The 20,625-nt window shown below is 38.4% G+C and overlaps 1 protein-coding gene across 8 annotated transcripts in view; it reads left to right on the plus strand.

Annotated features, from left to right (window-relative positions):
- Nucleotides 1-20,625, plus strand: part of Cspp1 (centrosome and spindle pole associated protein 1) — a 104,987-nt gene that overhangs the window by 53,043 nt on the left and 31,319 nt on the right. For 4 of the 8 annotated variants that reach the window (XM_029475064.1, XM_029475065.1, XM_021171227.2 and 1 more), the window contains 7 exons: nt 1,872-1,965; nt 3,106-3,163; nt 5,487-5,695; nt 7,817-7,950; nt 8,640-8,718; nt 9,936-10,065; nt 15,682-15,829. In XM_029475064.1, the coding sequence (XP_029330924.1) occupies nt 1,872-1,965; nt 3,106-3,163; nt 5,487-5,695; nt 7,817-7,950; nt 8,640-8,718; nt 9,936-10,065; nt 15,682-15,829 (852 nt within the window). Of the gene's footprint in view, nt 1-1,871; nt 1,966-3,105; nt 3,164-3,617; nt 3,660-5,486; nt 5,696-7,816; nt 7,951-8,639; nt 8,719-9,935; nt 10,066-15,681; nt 15,830-20,625 lie in introns of all 8 variants that reach the window. The other 4 variants (XM_029475063.1, XM_029475068.1, XM_029475074.1 and 1 more) reach the window with 2 other exon arrangements.

Here is a 20,625-nt window from a genome sequence, read left to right on the forward strand (position 1 = left end):
AAATGCCTTACAGTTGGATCTCATGGAGGCATTTCCTCAACTGAAGGTCCTTTCTCTGTGATAACTCCAGCTGTGTCAAGTTGACACAAAACTAACCAGTACACCCTGTATTGCTTCTCTTTCTGGTGAGCCTTTGGCAGAGGCCAGCAAATGATTAAAGATTCCTCTTGTTCTGGGACTTTATAGTTTACTCTAATGCACACATGGCTTGTAAAAATCCTTTGAGGAATCAGCTGGTTTCTTTTATGCACTGTATGGCAGCTTCCTCATCCCCATAGTCTGCTGGCGTGACGATGCTTGGGTTCCCACCTCTGTATGGATTACTGATTTACTCCTTGATGTTCAGTTCTTCTAGTTATTGACAACCTCAGCTTTCTGATGAGCATTAAAAAAAGTCACAATTTTGTAGATAACGGAACCTATTCTCAATGTAGAATCAGAGGGATGCTCTTTTGTGGCTTTTTACCTTCTATACTACGGAATACCTCCTCATATGGGTTATCCTTGTTCTAGTAGTATTATTTCTTCATTATTATTAGGAACACTAACTATTTTAACACTCTTATTTCATCTACTTTTTGTCATGTGTGTGTGTATGTGTGTGTGTGTGTGAGAGAGAGAGAGAGAGAGTAAGGAGAGAGAGAGAGGGAAGGGGAGAGAGAGAGAGAGAGAGAGAGAGAGAGAGAGAGAGAGAGAGAGAGAGAGAGAGAGAGAGTGAATGATAGATCTATCTTCAGGGCCTTGCCCATGGTACACAATTGTTGGAACTCCATTATTAGGATCATTAGAAGTAAACAGAGGACCTGTTCTCACTTTTAGATAGATACTTGAAGTTTATAGAAGCTATAAAGGTATCTTAGTTAGTTACTCTTCTGTTGCTGTGATGAGACACTTGTGACCAAGGCAACTTAAAGAAGAGTTTATTTGATGTCTAGTGGCAGATGGTTAGACTCCATTATGGAGGGGACAGCAAGGAAGCAAGTGCTAAGCCGCATAGGAGGAGGAGAAAGCTGAGAGTTCATAGCTTAAAGCACAAGCATAAAGCAGAGAGAGCAAACTGGAAGTAAGGCAAGACCGTACGTGCTCAGCCCACTCAGGCACACTTCCAAACAGTGTCACAAACTCGGACCAAGTGTCTAAAGGCCAGGACTCAGGAGGAACATTTCTCATTCAAACCAGCATATAAAGGGTTGGGGAGTAGAGCCTTCTGTTCCTCAGAGAAAAGTTTTGCAATTACTAATGCATGTCATGTTTGACCCATGACTTGAACTCATACATTAAGGAAGTTATTGGTGTATTGCTGTGACTTTCCTCATAACCATAGCAATCACTTAAACACTGAATCTCTCTCTCTCTTTTTTTGTTTTTTTTTTTTTTTTACATATTAAGGTAAATTTTATTTATTTATTTATTTTTAATATTTTTATTACATATTTTCCTCAATTACATCTCCAATACTATCCCAAAAGTCCCCCATAGCGCCCCCCACTTCCCTACCCACCCATTCCCATTCTTTTGGCCCNCACCAGCAGTCCCAAAATCCTGCGGCGGGGGTCGTGGGTAGCTGGCGGGTGTCAGGCAACCCTGCGCTCCCGCTACCCCGGCGCTGATCCAGCTGGATGAGCTTTTTTTGTTTTTTGAGACATAGTTTCTCTGTGTAGCCCTGGCTGTCCTGGAACTCACTCTGTAGACAGGGTGGCCTTGAACTCAGAAATCCACCTGCCTCTGCCTCCTGAGTGCTGGGATTAAAGGTGTGCACCACCACTGCCTGGCAACACTGAATTTCTTAAGCTTGAGTTTTAGTTGCATGCCATAAAAAAGAGTTAAGGTTTTTTTTTTTTCTTTTTTCTTTTCTTTCTTTTTTAATCCAGGAGGTGAAGATCGAGAACTTAGCAAGAGAAGGAAGGAGAAATACAGGCAAGAACTACTAGAGCAGATAGCTGAGCAACAGAAGAAGAAGAGACGGTAATGAGAAGCTTGCAGTTAGCACAAAGCATTTTCGTGAAATGACAAGAGTAAATGACAGTGTTTTCTACTGTAATTTGATTGTGAATCACCTACCATTGTCTGCTAGATTATTGCCCATATACAAACAGACTCAAAAGTAGTTTACTTTGAAAATAAATGGTAAGCATACACTCATGCGTATAAAGTGTATAAATCACAGTACTTCATTGTAGTCAAACCTGCCTAGAATCTTTTTTATTTTTGATTAATTTTCCTTTGACGGTTTCACAGATGTAACTAATCAATTTTAACCCTTCTGATCCTTTCACAATTTTCTTAATCTGTGAAGCATTAAGATTAGGAATAAAAATATTGGTTCCGAAGAATTTGAAAGTTACCTTGTTATTTTTTTTCTCACCTCAAGAGGAAAGTAATATGTTAATATCTACTATTAAGCTACCTTAAAAAAAATCACTAATTTTTGTAGTGCTGGCCTTCAAACTCAGAGCCTTGTACTTGTTAGTTAAGCAAGCCCTGCACTATTGAGATTTATTTTTATATTATGTGTATGGGTGTTTTGCCTGTTGGTCTACATGTAAAATGTGTATGCTGGTGTGTGCCTGGTTCCCTTGGGGCCAGAAGAGGGTGCCTGGATCTGTAGAACTGGGTTTCTAGTGCTTATGAGCTGCCAAGTGGATGCTGAGCACCGAGCCTGGGTCCTCTGCAAGAGCAGCAAGGGCTCTGAACTGCTGAGTGTCTCTCCAGTGTTATGGAGACTTTCTTTAAAAATCTTTATGGAAGGAATTTAACTTTTTGGCATGAAAATATACATGTGCTCTTAAAGAGGTTTTAATTTTTTTTTTTTAAATAAAATACTTGGTTTTGTTTTTGTCTGTTATTCTGTGCAAATTACTTTGTCTTTGAAATGTCACCAGTATTCATTGAGAGCGAAGGCACTTGACATGTAAATTACAGTTTCCTATGTACTATGATTAAATTTGACTTTAGAATTTTAAAGCTTTATTTTCAAAGGCATTATTTGTATTTGGAAATGTACTATACAGGCTTCATGTACAGACATATTTCATTTATGATGACAATTTTTACAAAGTGTGTTTACTACAATTTTTCAATTTACAAAATCTTAATTTTGTTTAGAGAAAAAGATTTAGCATTTGGAATTACAACTTCTGGAGTACAAGACCCTGAAAAATCGGTAAGAGTTCTTGGCATCTTTTAGTGTTTAATCCTTTATTCAAAGAAGCCTCAAGTGTCTTAGTAGTAGGGGAGGCTTAACATGTTGGGATACTGTAAAGGGCAGTTCCGTTGGATTTTCATAAATATCAGTCATAACTACTGTGAAATATAGAAATGTTAACTGTTGTTCATGTTACCCACTGTTAGTTTAAGATGACTCCCCTTTCATTTGTGTATCAGTTTTTTAGTTTGTTTTGTCTTCTGTGTATATGTGCCACATCCATGTGAAAGTTAAACCAGTGTAACTTAAACTCGATGTTAATACTGTTAAGTATGTCTTAACAATTTATTTTTCTTGATGAGAATAATTTTTTTTTAAATGTGTAACTTGTGTCTTTGATCCTGTTACTGTGAAACTGGAAGGATAATCACACTCTTTTTACTTGACTTTTGCAATTCTCAACGTCCTTAAGTGGAATGGCTCCCACTCATCATTGCAGTTAAGTAAGGAGGAGGTAACGATTTACTGCTTTCCCCACAGTGCCCTTTGTTGCTGTTGGATGTGTAGTGTTTATTTGCTGAAAGTTTTTGTTTCTTTTGCTAATGATGGTTAAGACCTCTAGTTTTAATAACATTTTCAGTCTTTAAAAAGGATCTAGCAAATCCTTAAAATTCGTGTTAATTATTATTCAGGTATAGATAACTTATTGATTGACTTAAGTATGTGTGCCTTGGGTTATTTGCTTTAAAATTTGGTGCTGGGGTGATGGTGTAGCTCAGTTGTGCGTGTTCCTAAGATGTGCAGAGTCCTGGTTCAGTCACCAGAGGCTGCTGGCCCTAGTGTTTTATACTGCTCCAGCGTGCTTGTTTCTGTGTTTCTGACTATTCATGTCATACACAGTTTAACCTTAGAAATCAATCCTGAACCAGGACTGATTATATTCTTTTTATAGCTACTTGAGAAGCTGAGGCCTCTGTGGGCTACCGAGTAAGTTTACAGTGAGTCTGGGCATCTTAATAAGACTCACAAAGTAAAGTAAAAAACAAAACAAGAAAATTAAAAGGATCAGTACTATAGCTTAGTGGGAGAGCTGCTGCTTAGCATGGGTGAGGCCTTAAATTTAATCCCTGATTCCCAGTAACAGGGAGAAAAAATCCTTCCTGAAAATATTGCCTGCAGGAAGGAAAAAAAAAAAGGGTCCAAAGGTAATTCTTTTTGTTTCTCATTAAATACCTTTAAAGTAGCCATTGCAATAAAAAATTAGCTTTTCGAAACTTGAGCTTTTTAGTATAATACATTGGCATGTTAAATTTTACAGTATATCGTAGATCTTATTTATTCTGGAATTGAATTACCTAAAGAATGTCAAGTTGATGGGGGGGGGGGAGTGTATTGGGGACTTTTTGGATAGCATTGGAAATGTAATTGAGGAAAATACCTAATTAAAAAAAAAAATCAAAGTCAAAAAAAAAAAAGAATGTCAAGTTGAATAAATATGTATTAGAGGGAATAGTTAAAGATTATTTAATAAATTTATTAAATTATGAATTATAGTTTTAGTAATTATATAATGATCTATATTAACAAGTTTATACAACCATATTGTTTTATAAATTTATAAAATCATACAAATATGTAAATTATATTCCTATAATTAAATATATGTTATAATAACTTTATATAATAATTATAAAATTTAAAACTGTAGATTAATAAATTTATTAAATTTATAAATTATTTTATAGTCTGTAGTAGAGCTTATTTATTCTGGAATTGAATCACCTAAAGAGTGTCAAGTTGAATAAATATGTATTAGAGGGAATAGTTAAATATTATTTAATATTTAAAAATTCCATAAAATGATACTCTTGAGTAAAGATTAGTAAGCAGCTCTGGCCTACCCTGTTGTGGCTTTTTTCTAAATTCGTTCTTATTGTGGCACAGCTTCCTTCAGTGTTCACATGATTGTTGTAGGGAGACTGAGGCCTGCAAAGCCTTCCCTAGTGGGTCTCCCAAGTAGCAACTGAGGAGAGATGTGCTGCTGCTGTCTAACAGAGAGAGACCTGCGCGGAAAGTTCACGCCTGGCTGGACTTGTTCTTTATTCATTTACCAATCATGAGCCTTTAGGTGATTTACCTGCTTCTCAGGCAGTCTCCATTTCCTGCTTATAAAATAAGAAGCAGATCTTTAAGGTCTTTTTTAGCTGTAAAATTTTGCTGTTCTGTGACTGTCTTAAGTGCCTGCTGGGGTCCTTGGAGGTCCTTGTCACCCTTAAACTTATGATTCTATGTAACAAACAGGTTCTTTTTTTTTTTTTTTTTGTCTTTTTCTTTATTTTAGCCTGATAGACTAAAGCAGTTTAGTTTGACACCAAGACACTTTGAAGAGATGATACCACCTGAGAGACCCAGAGTAGCTTTCCAGACACCTCCCCCTCCCTTCTCTGCCCCGTCTATCCCATCCGTCCCACCAGTTCATTCCGCCCCTTCTCACAATGAAGACTTGCACAGTGGACTCGGCAGCACCCTTGGTGAACTGGTGCATCCCAGGTGCTTGTTTAAATGTTTGTCTTTGGGAACTAGGGTAGGCCTCGTTGTGCTCTACCTTACAAGGGTGTGCTGCCGCCGATGATGCTTCAGAGATGGCATAGGATCATGAGTAACTTCGCTGAGTAGTTTTTCCTTCTTCATTGTTATTGATACTTCTTCTCTGCTATTAGAAAAAGGAGAAATCTCTAATGTTCCTATCATTTACTATTTTTAAAATGAATTAGTAACTACATGCTAGTATATTTTAGGTCATATTTTTAAAGTCTTTTAAAAGGTATGCATTGTTCAGTTATTTCCACTTGGCAATCATTGAATTGTTTCTTCAGCTTATTCAGAAAAATTTACTAATCTGGTACACATCTATCTGGTTTAACAGTTCTCTCTGGGCTTACTCTTGGGCTGTTGGGATTATAACCCTGGATTTCATATTGAACATGTCATTTCTATAGGGAAAACACCTTATGCTAATCTATACATAAAGGAAACCCTGTAACACGAATATTTTCTGGCCTGTAATTATTAATATACTAATTATAGGAATATCTTTACATTTGTAGATGTTTTTCTTAATCTTCTAACACATTTCTGAGATATCTTTCAGCAGGACTTGGTCTTTTATTTGTTACTAACAAACTGTGGGGCTTTTCTTACAGCCTTTCTCAGGTACTTCCTTTATTTCCTTCAATGGCTTCCATACTCCAAAGGCTGAGAGACTGGAATTAGAGAGCCACAGTGCTTTCTGTTGTGGGTTAGAGGCTGGAATAGTCGGCTTCACTGGACTTTATGCAAAAAAGTTTTCTCATTTGTAAAAGGTGATGGTTATACTTGACACAGTTAGAGGGCTGATGTGAGCATTAGTTTTCTATGTATACATACAATTTAGGAGTTGCTGATAATAGATTGTCTTCATAACAGTTACTCAGGTTGTTTTTGTTGGCGTCTGCACTGATGATGGTGAGGTTAGACTCACCGACTGACCAATAACGTGTGGAACTGCTGCTTACCGAAGAGACTTTGGTGTTACCTTAGCCCTCAGATTCTTTAAGGCAAAATATGTTAATGTTTGAGTAAAAAAACCTAGAGTCTCCCCTTTTCTTTGTTTATCTAAAGTCATTTGCCTTTGCCATTTCTATTATTGAAGAATAAATCCTGTGCTGGTAGAAACACATATTGCTCCTCAGTGCGGAAATGTGGAAGGACAAGGTTTTATACATTTTAAATTTATGAACTCTTAAATATATCAGGGCCATATGGATTCCACATTGTGGTTTAACTTTCTGTGGAAAAAGCAGTAGGTTTTACATATAAAAAATATACCCTTTGGGTCGGGGAGATAGCTCAGTCAGTAAAAATGCTGGGTGTTATGGGATGAATTTGTGTTCTCAGTGCTGGCAGGCAGAGACTGGATACCTGGGGCTTGCTAGCCAGCCACTGTAATTAGTGATTTCTTGGCCAGTGAGCAACCCCATCTTGCAAACAAAGTGGACAGCTCCCCAGAACTTACATACAAGGATGACTGCTACTTTGTGCATTTGTACATACTCATGTGACCAGCCTCTCCTACACACATGAGTTTCCTATACACCATGTGTTCGCAGCTATTGGCATTCATAAACATACTCATGCTATGCACAGTCTTGCCCACACAGAACCATTTGTAATCCTGAGGTGGCGGAGCTCTTGGTCCTCTCTCTCTCTGTGACTCTCATCACATATAATACTTCCTGTTTGGGGAATCTTCCCGCTTTCCTCCTGTCTCCTTATATCTGAGTATTCCTGCTCTGTATTCCTCTGGCATTCTTTGTCACTTGCCTCATGGATGCTGCACTGTTGTAGCTGTTGATTCTGTATTATTACTGAGGGCAAGGGCTCATACATACCTTTGTTTAATACGGTACATAATGGCTATTGGATATTACTCGATTACTTTAACTTGTTTGCATCTTAGCAAAGTGTTCCTGAAGTTGTAAAATTTGTTACTATTTGCTTTTTGATTCCTAATTTTTCTTGAACAATTAGTACAAGGTTGATGCTTAATTTTAATAATACCTTTTTTGTAAAAGATCTTGATTAAAAGTAATAAAATATGAGGATAATGTTTTTGGTTTTATTTTGCTATAGGATTTTGCCTGTGCCTCTGAATCCACCTCCACCTCCGCTACTTGCCCCTCTAGCTCCTAACTATCGAACTCCTTATGATGATGCGTACTATTTTTATGGTGCCAGAAATACACTGGATCCCAATATTGCATACTGTGAGTTTTCTATATGTTCTATAAACATTTTCCTGGTGGTTTAGTAAGGATAATTGTTTTTATGGAAGCAACAGTATGTAAATGAAAAAGATAGAGTTTCATTTAAATCAAAGTATTATACATTTATTGACAATAGAATCATCCTTAGTATCAAGTCCAATTTTATTAGTTTGTTCTGATACTCAATAAAGATAGCTTAGGAGACCTAATATGGCCAAATAATGTATGGAAGGCAGATGTGGATGTATATCTTTATCATTTTTTCCCACTTCCTTATCAATTCACGACTCAGTCATGGGGCTTCAATTTTTACTCTGTTAAGTTTGTTTATGAATTACATTCCTGCATACATTTTGATGGACAGACTGTAGCAATAGCCATTTTTAAATGCAGTTATAGGTAGAGGCAGGATCATGAGTTCAAGGCCCACTTGGGCAACTGAGGAACTTGTAGTCCCCTTGGGTCATAAAACAAGACCCAGCTTTAAAACCAAAATAAAACTAATTGCGTCTCATAGTTACTTGCTGTAATTGTTTTATGCTTTCCTATGTTCTTTTACTGACTCTTAGCCTGGAAGGATGTATTGGTGCTTTGGAAAAGCTTGCGGTATAATTTTCTTTAGGGATAAGATGTTATTAATAGTAACTAAATATTCTGAAATAAATGTCCTTTTTTCCATTTCCCTTTAGATGGTTCAGGAATGATTGGAGGACAGCCTGCCCCTCATGTCTCTGCCCCTGTCACTCACCAGGTAGCACCGCCAGCTGTGTAAGTCTTAAAATAAAATAAAGTTAAAATAAATGTGCTTATATTATGCACAGTATAAGCTCGTGTAGCCTAACGGCTTTAAGAGCACTTGGTGTAGTGTTTAGTGCATCTGTAACATTGCATGGCCATCTTACAAATCAGAACTCTATCCTGTGAGTTGAGTGATGGGCGACTGCATTTCTCTTGTGACATGCGCAGGCAGCCCCTGTTCTCTCTGAGGCCCAGACAGGGTTTTACTGTGACTGGCTCATTTGGGTCCTTAGCTGCTGATGGTCCTTGTAACTTATGCTAGGATTTTTCAAGGCTGAATAATAGTGCATCGTGTGCCTACTTTTATTTAGCCACTGGCGGACACTGGAGCTCCTTTATCATCTTAGTTGTAAACATGCTGCTACTAGAATCATTGTATTTTTCCCATTTCTTTTGTATATATAGTAACAAATACATTTTGGGGGTAACATGGTACTTGTTTTAGAACTATTTTGGAGGGACTGCCATATTACTTTCACAGTAGTATACTATTTGCCTTCCCACTATCAGTGCACAAAGATTCTAATTTCTCTGCATATTACGCAGCAGTTCCTATTTTCTGATCTTTAGTGTGAGAGGATATTTCATTGTACATTCATGTATGTATGGAGGGCAGAGGTCAACTCAGGTATTGTTCCTCAGGATCTGCCTGCCTTGTTTCTGAGACAAGATTTCTCACTGGAACCTGGCACTCACCTATCTGGCTATCCCAGGAGTCTGTGTGTCTCTGCCTCCCCCTGCTGGCCTTGCAGTTGAACTCCCACACACCTAGCCGTGTGTGCTGGCGATCCAACTCAGGTCCTTATGCTTCTGGGTGCTCTTAGTTACTTTCTTATTGCTGACACAACCCTGCTGAAAGTGTCTTAAGGGGGGAAGGATTGATTTTGGCTTATAGTTCATTTTTTAAACCTTCTGTTTTCTTTCTTTGTTCATGTGTTTGTGCATGTGCTCAAACATGCCAGAGCATGCATGCCACAGCAGGACAGAGAACCACTTGCAGGAGCTGCTTCTCAGTTGTAGTCTTGGAAATGCACGGCACAGCATTTGCTGTTCCTGTTGACCCATCTTGTTGGCTTTGTTTTTAAAGACTTTTTTTTTTATATGCCAGGCAAAGAATTGTTTTTGTTTCCTTCTAGAGTTTGCTTGTTCTCATAATAAATTGATTGAAACTGTTTATCTGCTATTAGGAACACTGTTGGACAGCATGAGCAGAAAGTTCTTACTGATGGGCTCCGGAACTCAGGACTGGCCTTTGAGGATAAGCCAAAGCCTTCTACACAGTCGCTTCAGTCTTACCAAGAAGCTTTGCAGGAGCAGGTACTCATTCATTCACTTCTTCATTCACTAGTGACTGACTGTACACTGAAGGGGAGAACAATAGCAGCCAGGACCGTAAGCTTTGAAGTGGGGATGCTGGAATTGCTGTGGGAAACAGTAGGCTTGTCTGGGACAGTTAGGACTGGGTGTGTAGTTAATATTTGAGCTGCATGTTAGTTTCTAGACATTCCTGGTAGATTTAGGAAGTTTTATTTTTATTTTATTTTTTTTTTATTTTCCTTGCTCATTTATTTGGTGTGTGTCTGTGTGCATGTGAGTTTCCTTCCACCATATTTTTTGGGAGGGATCAAATTCAGGTAGTCAGGGTTGGTAGCAGGTTCTTTGACCTTCTGATCCATCTTTTTGGCCCTAGAAAAACCTTTAGTGAGCGATTGATCAGTTCAGTTCAGCTAGGAGGTGCTGAGGCTCTGAGCCTGTGAGGAGAGAGAGAGGGAGGATGTTGGCAGACAGTTGTGATATTTAATGCACAGGGTACGCATGAGAGGATGAGGAAGCAGAGCAGAGGGTTTAAACAGGATCTGTAGTGTCCAGTGTAAGGAGACTGATGAGGCCACAGTCCAGTAGGGAACATCTTAGTAGGATGCTTACAAGAAACACATTGGCATCTCCTATACTTTATGTTGGTTAAAGAAAACTTACTTAGGAGTTTGTAGCAGCTTTTTGGGAGTGAGATTCAAGGTGTGGGTCCATATCTAAATTGAGGACTTTCTTGGGGAATTCTATTTGGATTTCTTGGTAAACTATGGGTTTTGTTTTGTTTTCTTGGGGTAAGGTTCCATNTGGATCAGGCTGCCCTTGAACTCATTATGTGGTGAAGAAAGGATTACCTTGAAATTGTAGTCATCCTGTTTGTTTCTCCCTCCTGAGGGCTCGGAATACAGGTGCATCCCAGAGTGCTCTGTTTTATGTGGTGCAGAGGATGGCTCTGAGGACATTCTAGGCAAGAGCTCCACAGTCCTAGCCCTTTGCAATTTTTTTATGAATATGCTTATTATTTTTATTTATGTGTTAGTATATCTTTGCACATGAGTGCTATGGAGTATAAGGAGTCAGACCCCCTTGGAGCTGGAGTTATAGGCAGTTGTGAGCTGCTCTATGTGGGAATCAAAGTAAGTCTTTGCAGGTCGAGAACTTACTCCTAACTGTCCCAGCTCCTTGGAAAATATCTTTTTTCAGCTTTTATATGGGAAAATATCTAGAAAGAATTAATTGCCATTTTTTTTGAATGTGAAAGTTCTACAGAAGAAAGACTGAATTTTGTAAATCAAACACTGGCTTTGAGTGAGAATATTTAAATGTTTCCAATAGAGTTAGATTTCCCAATTCAAGAAGTTTATTTTTTCCTCTGTAGTGCTGGTCCAGCACTCTGCTGTTGAGTAGAATAGAATTCTTACTTTATGTACATAATGAGTGAACAAAATTGCCATGGATAGGGTGGAGAGGTGGTTCATGAGTAAGAACACTTGTTACTTTGCAGAGGACCCAGAAAAATCTTTTTGGGTGTGTTCTTGAATTTGGTGTTCAAGTATTTTATTGAGGATTTGTGTGTGTGTGTGTGTGTCTGTCTGTCTGTCTGTCTGTTTTAGTCATTGATTTATTGCAATAAAGAGACACTATGAGCAGTGCAACTCTCATTACATTAATTGGATTAATTGGAGGATTGCTTACAGTTTCAGAGAGTTAGTCTATGATCATGCACAGCATGGGCATGGGGGCAGCATGGCAGCACTCAGGATGCTGGAGCATTAGCTGAGAGCTATGTCCTGATTTGCAGGGTTGGGGGGGAGGAGAGAGAGAGAGAGAGAGAGAGAGAGAGAGAGAGAGAGAGAGAGAGAGACAGAGAGAGAGACAGAGATAGTGAGAGAGAGAGAGGAAGAAGAAGAAAGAGAGGAGAGGAAGAAGAAGAAGAAGAAGAAGAAGAAGAAGAAAGAGAGGAGAGAGAGAAGAAGAAGAAGAGAGAGAGACAGAGAGAGGGGAAGGAAGAGGAGAGAGAGAATGAATGAATGAATATGAGAGAGAGAGAGAGAGAGAGAGAGAGAGAGAGAGAGACAGAGAGAGAGACAGAGAGACAGAGAGAACGAATGAATGAATATATGAGAGCCTGGCATGGGCATTTGAAATCTCAAAGCAAGTGACACATTTCCTGTAACAAGGCCACACTTACTAGTCCTCAAATAGTTCCTTTGTGGTGACTGATAATTCAAATATATGAACCTATGGGAGCCATTCTTTTTAAACCATACAGTATCTATGGTCATCAGAGAGATTGGCCTGTGGTTTTCCTTTTTTACGTGGGATCTTTGGTTTTGGTATCAGGATAGTACTGACTTTGTGAAACAAATGTGGAGATACTCCTTCCCTTTCTATTTTAAGAGCAATTTGGGCAGTATGGTGTAAGTTCTTTGAAAATCTGGTAGAATCTTATGCTGATTCTGTTGGCTATGGGCCATTTTTAGTTAGGAGATTATTATTTCTTCTATCTTGCTGGTAGCAATGCACCTGTTTTAATAATTTACTTCACATTTTTTCATTTATTTCTCTAAGAATTTTAGTGGAATCCTGGTTTTGTTTTCTTATACTTTTTTTTGGCTACAGCCTTATTATGTGTCTGTGACTGGGCTGGAACTCACTTCGTAGACCAGGCTGGTCACCTGACCATGCTCACCAGAGACTCATCTGCCTCTGCCTTCTGAGTCCTGGGATGCAGACTCTTACATTGTGTCTTAAGAGTCTCTGAATTTCCTCAGCAACGTTTGTAATGTTGCTGCTTTCATCTCTAAGTTTGAAAACGCAGACCTACCTGTCTCCTTTCTGCTCAATCTCCTTCCTCCTCTCTTCCCTCTTTCAGTTTGGCCTAAAGGTTTGCTGCTCTGGTTACATGTTGTCAAAAATCCCAACTTTTCATTCCATTGATTCTTTTGTTTATTTGTTTGTTTGTTTTTCTGATAATTTTATCCCTGACTTGATTTTTTTCTTCTTGTCTATTCTTTTGGGTGTTGTTTTTTCAAGGTCTCCAAGCGCATCAATAAGGTTTTTTTTTTTTTTTTTTTTTTTTTTTTTTTTTTTTTTTTTTTTTTTTTTTTTGGTTTTTTGAGACAGGGTTTTTCTGTGTAGCCCTGGCTGTCCTGGAACTCACTCTGAAGACCAGGCTGGCCTCGAACTCAGAAACCTGCCTGCCTCTGCTTCCCGAGTGCTGGTAGGCACTTCATGCCATACATTTTCCTTATAAGAGCTGGCTTCATAATGTCCATTGATTTTGGTATGCTGTGATTTTACTTTCATTAATTTTAGAAATTTAAAAGTTTCCTTTGTAATTTTGCCTTTGATCCAATTTTCATCCAGTAGGGTATTATTTAATTTACATGAGATTGTAATTTTTCCATTTCTATTATTGACATTCAGCTTTATTCATGGTCAGATAAAATATGTGTTCAGTTTTGGAGAAAGTTGCATGGCTGCTGAAAATGTATTTTTAGTGTTCGGGTGGAATGTTCTACTCTGTGTCTGTTAGAGCCACTTCATTTATAGTGTCTTAACTCTAGAGCTTCTCTATTTTGATTTTGTCTAGATGACTTTTTTTTTTTTTACTGCAGTGGAATATTGAAGTTACCCACTATCAGTATGTTGTGTTCAATCTGTGATTTTAGATCTAGTAGTGTTTGTTCTATGAACTTGGGTGCCCTTGAACTTAGTGTTTAGAATTGCAGTATCTTCGTGGTTTATTTTTCCTTTATTGAGTGTGAAGCCCCTCCCCCTTCTAAGTTTGGTTTGGAATTTATCATTCTGTTAGATATTAGACTATCTAAACCTGCTGGTTTCTTTGTCCATTTATTTGGAACAATACATTTGTCTATACTTTCATCAGAAATGGTGTCTATGGTTGATGGTGAGGTGTATTCTTATAACAAGCAAACCAATCAATCCAGTTTTCTAATCTAGTCTGTTAATCTGATCTTTTTGTTGGGGAACTGAGGCATTTATTACTGGGAGTTTTGAGGGGGTTATTTTTGGTGAATGTTTATCAAGACCTGTTTTGTTGTTGTTGTTCTGTTGATTTCTTAGACTTCTTATGCTCAGCTGTACTGGAACTATTTGTTCCCTGTACTCTCTTGACTCTGTATAATTATCTCTTTAGACTGAACTATTCTTTCTAGTATCCTCTGTAGAGCTGATATCATGGGCATAAATTCTTTAAATCATGAAATGTTTTTCTTCTTCAGTTATGGTTGACAGTTTTGCAGCCAGTAGTAGTCTGGTTGGCATCTGTAGTCTTTCAGGGCTTTCTATCCAGGGCCTTCTTGGTTTCAAACTTTCCATCGAAATTTTTGGTAGGCCTGCCATTATATACAACTTGGACTTTTGCAGTTTCTAGTAGCCTTTCTTTGTTCCCGAGGAATCTTTATGATTTTGTGGAATAGGTTTATTCTCCTGTACATATGGTTTGTATGTTTGGTGTTTTTATAGTGTTTAGTATGTTCTCTTTCTGTTTGTTGTTTTCTTTTGTTTGTTTTTTAGATGAAACATTTATTTCTTCTACCTTGTGTTTTAGATATGATCCTGTCTGTAGGTGAGGCTTTGCTCTGGTCTCTTTGTTGGACATGATGAGTTTTTCTTCTCTTCAGGTTATATATCTATATTAAGTTGTATTTTCACATTACTTCACTATTTGATTCAGAGCTCACTTGTACTCTGCAATCTTCATCTTGGTATTTGCTCAGTAACCTCCTGGAGCTGAGGAGGTCAATGCTGTTTTGAAATCATTGTCTTGTTCATCAGCCAAGGTGTTTTTTTCAGGGACTGTGATGGAGGGCTAGTTTCTGGAGGAGACATGCTGTCTAGGTTGTTCATGTTTGTGTTTTTGTAATGGGATTCAGGCATCTGGAATTAGAAGGTTGATGGTGTTTTGTGGTATGGTATCTTTTCTTATCTTTATTGGCTGTGTTTGGAACTTTTCTGTTGCCTCAACTTGTTAGATTTTGGGCCAGCTGAATGGTGTTTTGTTTTCAGTCTGGGGGCCATGCTGTTTATATGCAAATGGAGCTGTCAGAAGTATTCTTGGTCTAGGGAGGGATTGGTGCAACTTCTGGGCTTTGGAGTAAACTTTCTGTAGGCTAGGGAGATTCTTGTTGCATATGGAGAGCTCTCTGGATTCTACAGGTTGTTCTTAAGTGGCAGGGCTGGGGTCACAGTGGGTGTGAGCAGTGCTGTGTGGGGTCTCCATGCTGAGCTGCTGTGGGCTTGGGAACTTGGTATAGGCTGGCCAGAGTATGTGGATACATCAGAGTGTCTGACTGTAGAGGATGGCTGGCCGTCTGGCTGGTCCTCAGATGGAGTCTGGATGCTTCTCTGCTCGGGGCTTTGGGTCAGTGTCTACTTGGGTTTCTGGCGTTGGGTGAGGGAGGGGTTCTCCTTGAAGTTACAGGAATTCACAAATCAGCATCTTTATCTGTTACTCTTCACTTTATGGTGAAGAAGTGCACTTACAAATATATGTATATTTTTCTTACTAGAAAAATTAAGTAGTAGTATTGCTAGTGCCTTGTCTCAACCTTCTATAAGTCAATATTTACATTAAGCATATCTTATGTTGTCAAGATTCGGGAAAGAGAAGCAAGAAGGAAGAAAGAACGTTTAGAAAAAGAAGAATATGAAGCTAAATTAGAAGCCGAAATGAGGATCTACAACCCCTGGGGGAAGGGCGGAGGTGGTGCTCCTCTCAGAGACGCCAAAGGAAATCTGATAAGTATGATGTGTTCATAAACTTGCTTTCAAATGAATTATTTCCAGCATTTTAAGAGTGGAGAGTAGGAAGAAGCGGGAATCAGACTGGATAAGAAGGGTTTGTTTTATGATTTAATGAAAAGATGCTGCTCTGATTATGAATATAATGCATGTTAGAAAGCCTTTCTTCTGCAAAGAAGTGTACTTCCCATCCTCTGATGACAGTCCCCAAACTGCAGAGAATAATTCACGTTAGCTGCTGCTCATCCAGACTAGTACTTAGAGTATATTCTTATTTTTTTTTAACTGAAAGTAATAAAACTTAGATAAAATAGTTCTCAGAAAATTTCAGGAGGGCATAAACAGTATCCTTCTGGGATAAGTTTGTAGTAAAGTGTGAATTCTTGAATTATAAGATACTGCTTTAGAATTGTTTATCTGGGAGGAAATGAAGACATTGCCTCTGAGGTTTCCGTTTTTTGGTAGTAATGTTCAGTGTGTTTACTTCATATCGTGGTCATCACGTGAGACAGAGAAAGTGTAGTATTTTATCAAGGACAGTGGAACATTTTTTAAATACCATCTTCAAAGTAACCAGTCAGTACCTAAAAAATATCCAGTTTTGTATATGGGCTTTATATCTTAGAGATATCTTGCTCCATTGAGATGTTTAGGAAAGTGTACCATGATGACGATGGCCCACCGTGTGCTTATAGCTGACTGTAATCCTGCTGTTTGCTTGTGGGCTTTGGGCTTTGCTTCTTCTGTTTACTTTTGTTCTCCTGATGGAGAAAAACTAAAGAATGTGAGTCTTTACCTCTCATTCTCTTACATCTTTTAAAGGAAGAATACTTATTAATGAAGTGAGGCAGAACAAAATGTTTTAAAGTAAACACCTGTTTTAATTGTACCATAAAAACATTCAGTGTTCTTTATTCATTAGAACTCTGTATTTAAGTTATAAAAGGCAAGATATTGTAAAATGTGTGTGTAGGTGAACGGATAAGCTTATTTATCCTGTGTGTGAGTGTGTGTGTGTGTGTGTGTGTTGGGGGGCACTCCTTAGCAGTACAAAGGAATGAATTGTTGATGCTTAACAATTTGGAAGAGTTAAAAGTTTTGCTAAGTAAGTTGGGCTGGTGAGATGGCTCAGTGGGTAAGAGCACCCGACTGCTCTTCCAAAGGTCCAGAGTTCAAATCCCAGCAACCACATGGTGGCTCACAACCATCCGTAACGAGATCTGGCGCCCTCTTCTGGAGTGTCTGAAGACAGCTACAGTGAACTTACATAAAATAAATAAATAAATCTTAAAAAAAAAAAAAGTTCTGCTAAGTAAAAGATCCATTCTGACAGTTACCTTCGTACATTTCCATTACATCACATTCTTAAAATAACAAAGACTAAAGAACCTTCTCGGGGATTGTAGGCTGGGAATACGAGCAATTAAGAGATAGAGATGGATTGGCTTTGGTGGTGGAGCTTTGCAGAACTTAAGTGATTATAGTGGTGTGACTCGAGACTATATAGGTTAAACTTTTAACAACTACAGCAGTGCTCCTCAACCTTCATAACACTGTGACCCTTTAATACAGTTCCTCATGGTGTGGTGACCCCCAGCCATAAATTATCTTGTTGCTACTTGATAATTGTAATTGTGCTACTGTTATGAATCATAATGTAAATATCTGAGAGGCAGGACGTCTGATATAACCCCCAAGTGGTCAGGACCCACAGGTTGAGAACCTCTGCTATACACCAAAAGAAATATGTGGGTAGAAGGAAAGTTAAACCCATAAAATTAAAAGTTTGACCACTTGAAAATGACTGGCAATCTCTCATAGGCCTGGTGAGAGGTATGGCTAAACAGCCTTTAATGTACATTTGAGCAAATGTCATATTTAATGTGTTGTCTTTTCCTTAGATTTATATTTGTTTTTATATATGTCTATTGAGGTAAAATTTGTATTTAATAAAGTTACATTTTAAAAAAAAGATTTATTTATTTTATGTATATGAGTACATGCAACTGTACAGATGGTTGTGAGCCTTCATGTGGTTGCTGGGAATTGAATTTTTAGGACCTCTGCTCGCTCTGGTCAACCCCGAGGGCTCCAGTTGGCCCCGCTCACTTTGTCCCTGATGCTTTCGGCCCAAAGATTTATTTATTATTATATGTAAGTACACTGTAGCTGACTTCAGATGCACCAGAAGAGGGCATCAGATCTCATTATGAGTAATTGTGAGCCACCATGTGGTTGCTGGGATTTGAACTCAGGACCTTCAGAAGAGCAGTCAGTGCTCTTACCCACTGAGCCATCTTGCTAGCCCAATAAAGTTACGCTTAAAATTTAGTGACAGCTATTGCTAAAATCATTTCTACCACACTCAAGATGTAGATCTTTAGAACTGCTAACAGGACTGTCCCCTCTGTCCCCTTATGGACAGTCCTCTTACAGCCCTACAAGCCTGTGATCTGCCTTTGCTTTTTAATTTTGTAATAGGCTTTCATCGTAATATTTGTGAGATTCCTTTCTTTCTGTTACTGAATGGCATTGCATTGTTTTGAGGTATCACCATTGTGTATCTGTTTGCAGTTGATAGACACGAGTTATTTCCAGTTTAATGTCATTAAGAATAGAATTGCTGTAAATGGTTTTCAACCTATGTGCCATGAACACTTTGGGGAGCCTAAGACTGTCAACAATACATTTCACAGCTGTAGCAAAATTACGGTTATGAAGTAGCAATGAAAATAATTTTATGGTCGGGATCACACAACGTGAGGAAATATATTAGAGGACTGAAGCAGTCAGAAGGCTAAGAACCACTGATCAAAAAGCCCATGTGAATGTGGTTTTTTATCTTTTTTTTTTTTTTTTTTTTTGCTTTTATGTCTTTTGGGTAAATGCGTAGGAATAGGGTCAGTTGGTTGTATAGTGTTTTGCTTGCTTGTTTGTTGGTGTTTTTTATCTTTGTTAGTTTGTTTTCCAAACTGTGCCTATTTTCATTCTCACTAGAAAAGCAGAACATTTCTGATTGCTCTGAATGCTCAGCAGCACTTGACTTTGTAGCAGCTATTCATGGAATAGATAGCTATTTCAGTTGTTATAAAACCTTTATTGTGAATAACTTTAATACAAAAGAGTTGCAAAGATACAGCAAGAGTAACTTTCAGTGTGTTTCCTTCACTGTTGGCATTTATGCAATTATGGCACACGTGTAAAAGCTAGAAATAACATTAATACGGTGCTGTTAATGAAATTACAGATAGTATCTAGACTTTGCCATGTCCTTCTTCCTATTTGAAATGCTATAATTCTTTTAGTTGCCTATCTTGTTTATTGGATTTATTTATTTATTTATTTATTATTGCTGTGTATTTATGCTTAATGTATAAGTGTGTCATGCCAGAGGTCAAATAACTTGGAGAGGCCAGTGGGCAACTTTGGGATCAGTCCTCTCCTTCCATCATGGTATGGCAACACGACTCAGGTGGGAGGCTTGGAGACAGAGCACTTCCCTCTTGTCGGCCTGCCCTGTGTTTAAGCTGCAGTCTGACAGTTGTCTTTGTAGTTGCCTATTTAAATCTATATATGTGTGTGTAAGCTTTTATGCATGTTCTGTACCACTCAGTTCATCCATCCAAAGTGCACCACAAAATGGATTTTATTATTCAGTGTTATACCAAAAAGCAGTCTGTTTTAGAACACTGCACATTGAATTGCATTGGTACCACAGTGAAATACTAGTTAAATACTAGTTAGTACTACATGTCTGACTTCATGGTTGCATCATATACTTCACTAATTCTATAGTCAGTGTGGAAATTTAGATGCTGGAGCCTTTTTCTCTTTCTCTTTTGTTTTGTTGAGACCTGGCTTCTCTGTGTAGTTCTGGATGACCTTGAGCTGTAGTTCAGTGTGCCAGCTTCCCAGGTGCTGGAATTATGGGAGTCTGTCATGACCTCTCCTTGACCTTCCAGCTTTGTTGGTTTTCTTTTTCAAGATTGCTCTGGCAATCCAGTTTACTTTGCTATTACTTATATCCAAAAGAAAAAAATGGTGCGATTCTCTTTAGAATTGTACTGACCTCACAGGTAACTTTTATCTTAGCAATATTGAGTCTTCTAACGCACTGGTGTATACTGCCTATCCACTAGTGCTTTTAGTTAATTTCTTTTATCAGTATTTTATACTTTTATAAACCGTATTATATATATATTTTGCCAATTGTATAACTAAGTTTTTAATGTTTTGATGCTATTAAGATGGTATTTTGAAAATTACCTTTTTTCATGTGTATAGTGTGTGTGTATGTGTGTGTGTGTTCAGATGCACCTGTGTGTTGAGGAGAAGTTGTTATTGGGGTTTTCCATAATTACTCTCCACATTGTCACTGAGGCGAGGTCCCCCAGTTGAAGCCAGAGCTCAACAGTATGGCTAGTATAGACAGCCAGCTTTTTCCAGTAGCCTTTTGTTTCTACAACTTGTGAGTGCTGAAACTAGGGCCAGGTCTCCATTGCCTCCCAGCATTTTTGTGTGTGCTAAGGTCTGAGCTTGAGGCCTTCCAGCTGCTCCTTGCTTAGCAAGTGCCTTAGTCCCTCAGCTCTTTTCCTTTTCCTTTGTCTATTTGTATAAAGAATGAGTTTGGTTGTGACATTTATTAACATGTACATTATGTACTTGGATTACACTAACTCCCCTCCTCAGCCTCCTTACCTACCTGATGTCGGGGGAGTGTGTGTGGGCACAGGTCTGATGTCGGGGGAGTGTGTGTGGGCACAGGTCTGATGTCGGGGGAGTGTGTGTGGGCACAGG

The sequence above is a fragment of the Mus caroli genome, chromosome 1, assembly GCF_900094665.2.
Source record: "Mus caroli chromosome 1, CAROLI_EIJ_v1.1, whole genome shotgun sequence".
NCBI classification, from domain to species: Eukaryota; Metazoa; Chordata; class Mammalia; order Rodentia; family Muridae; genus Mus; species Mus caroli.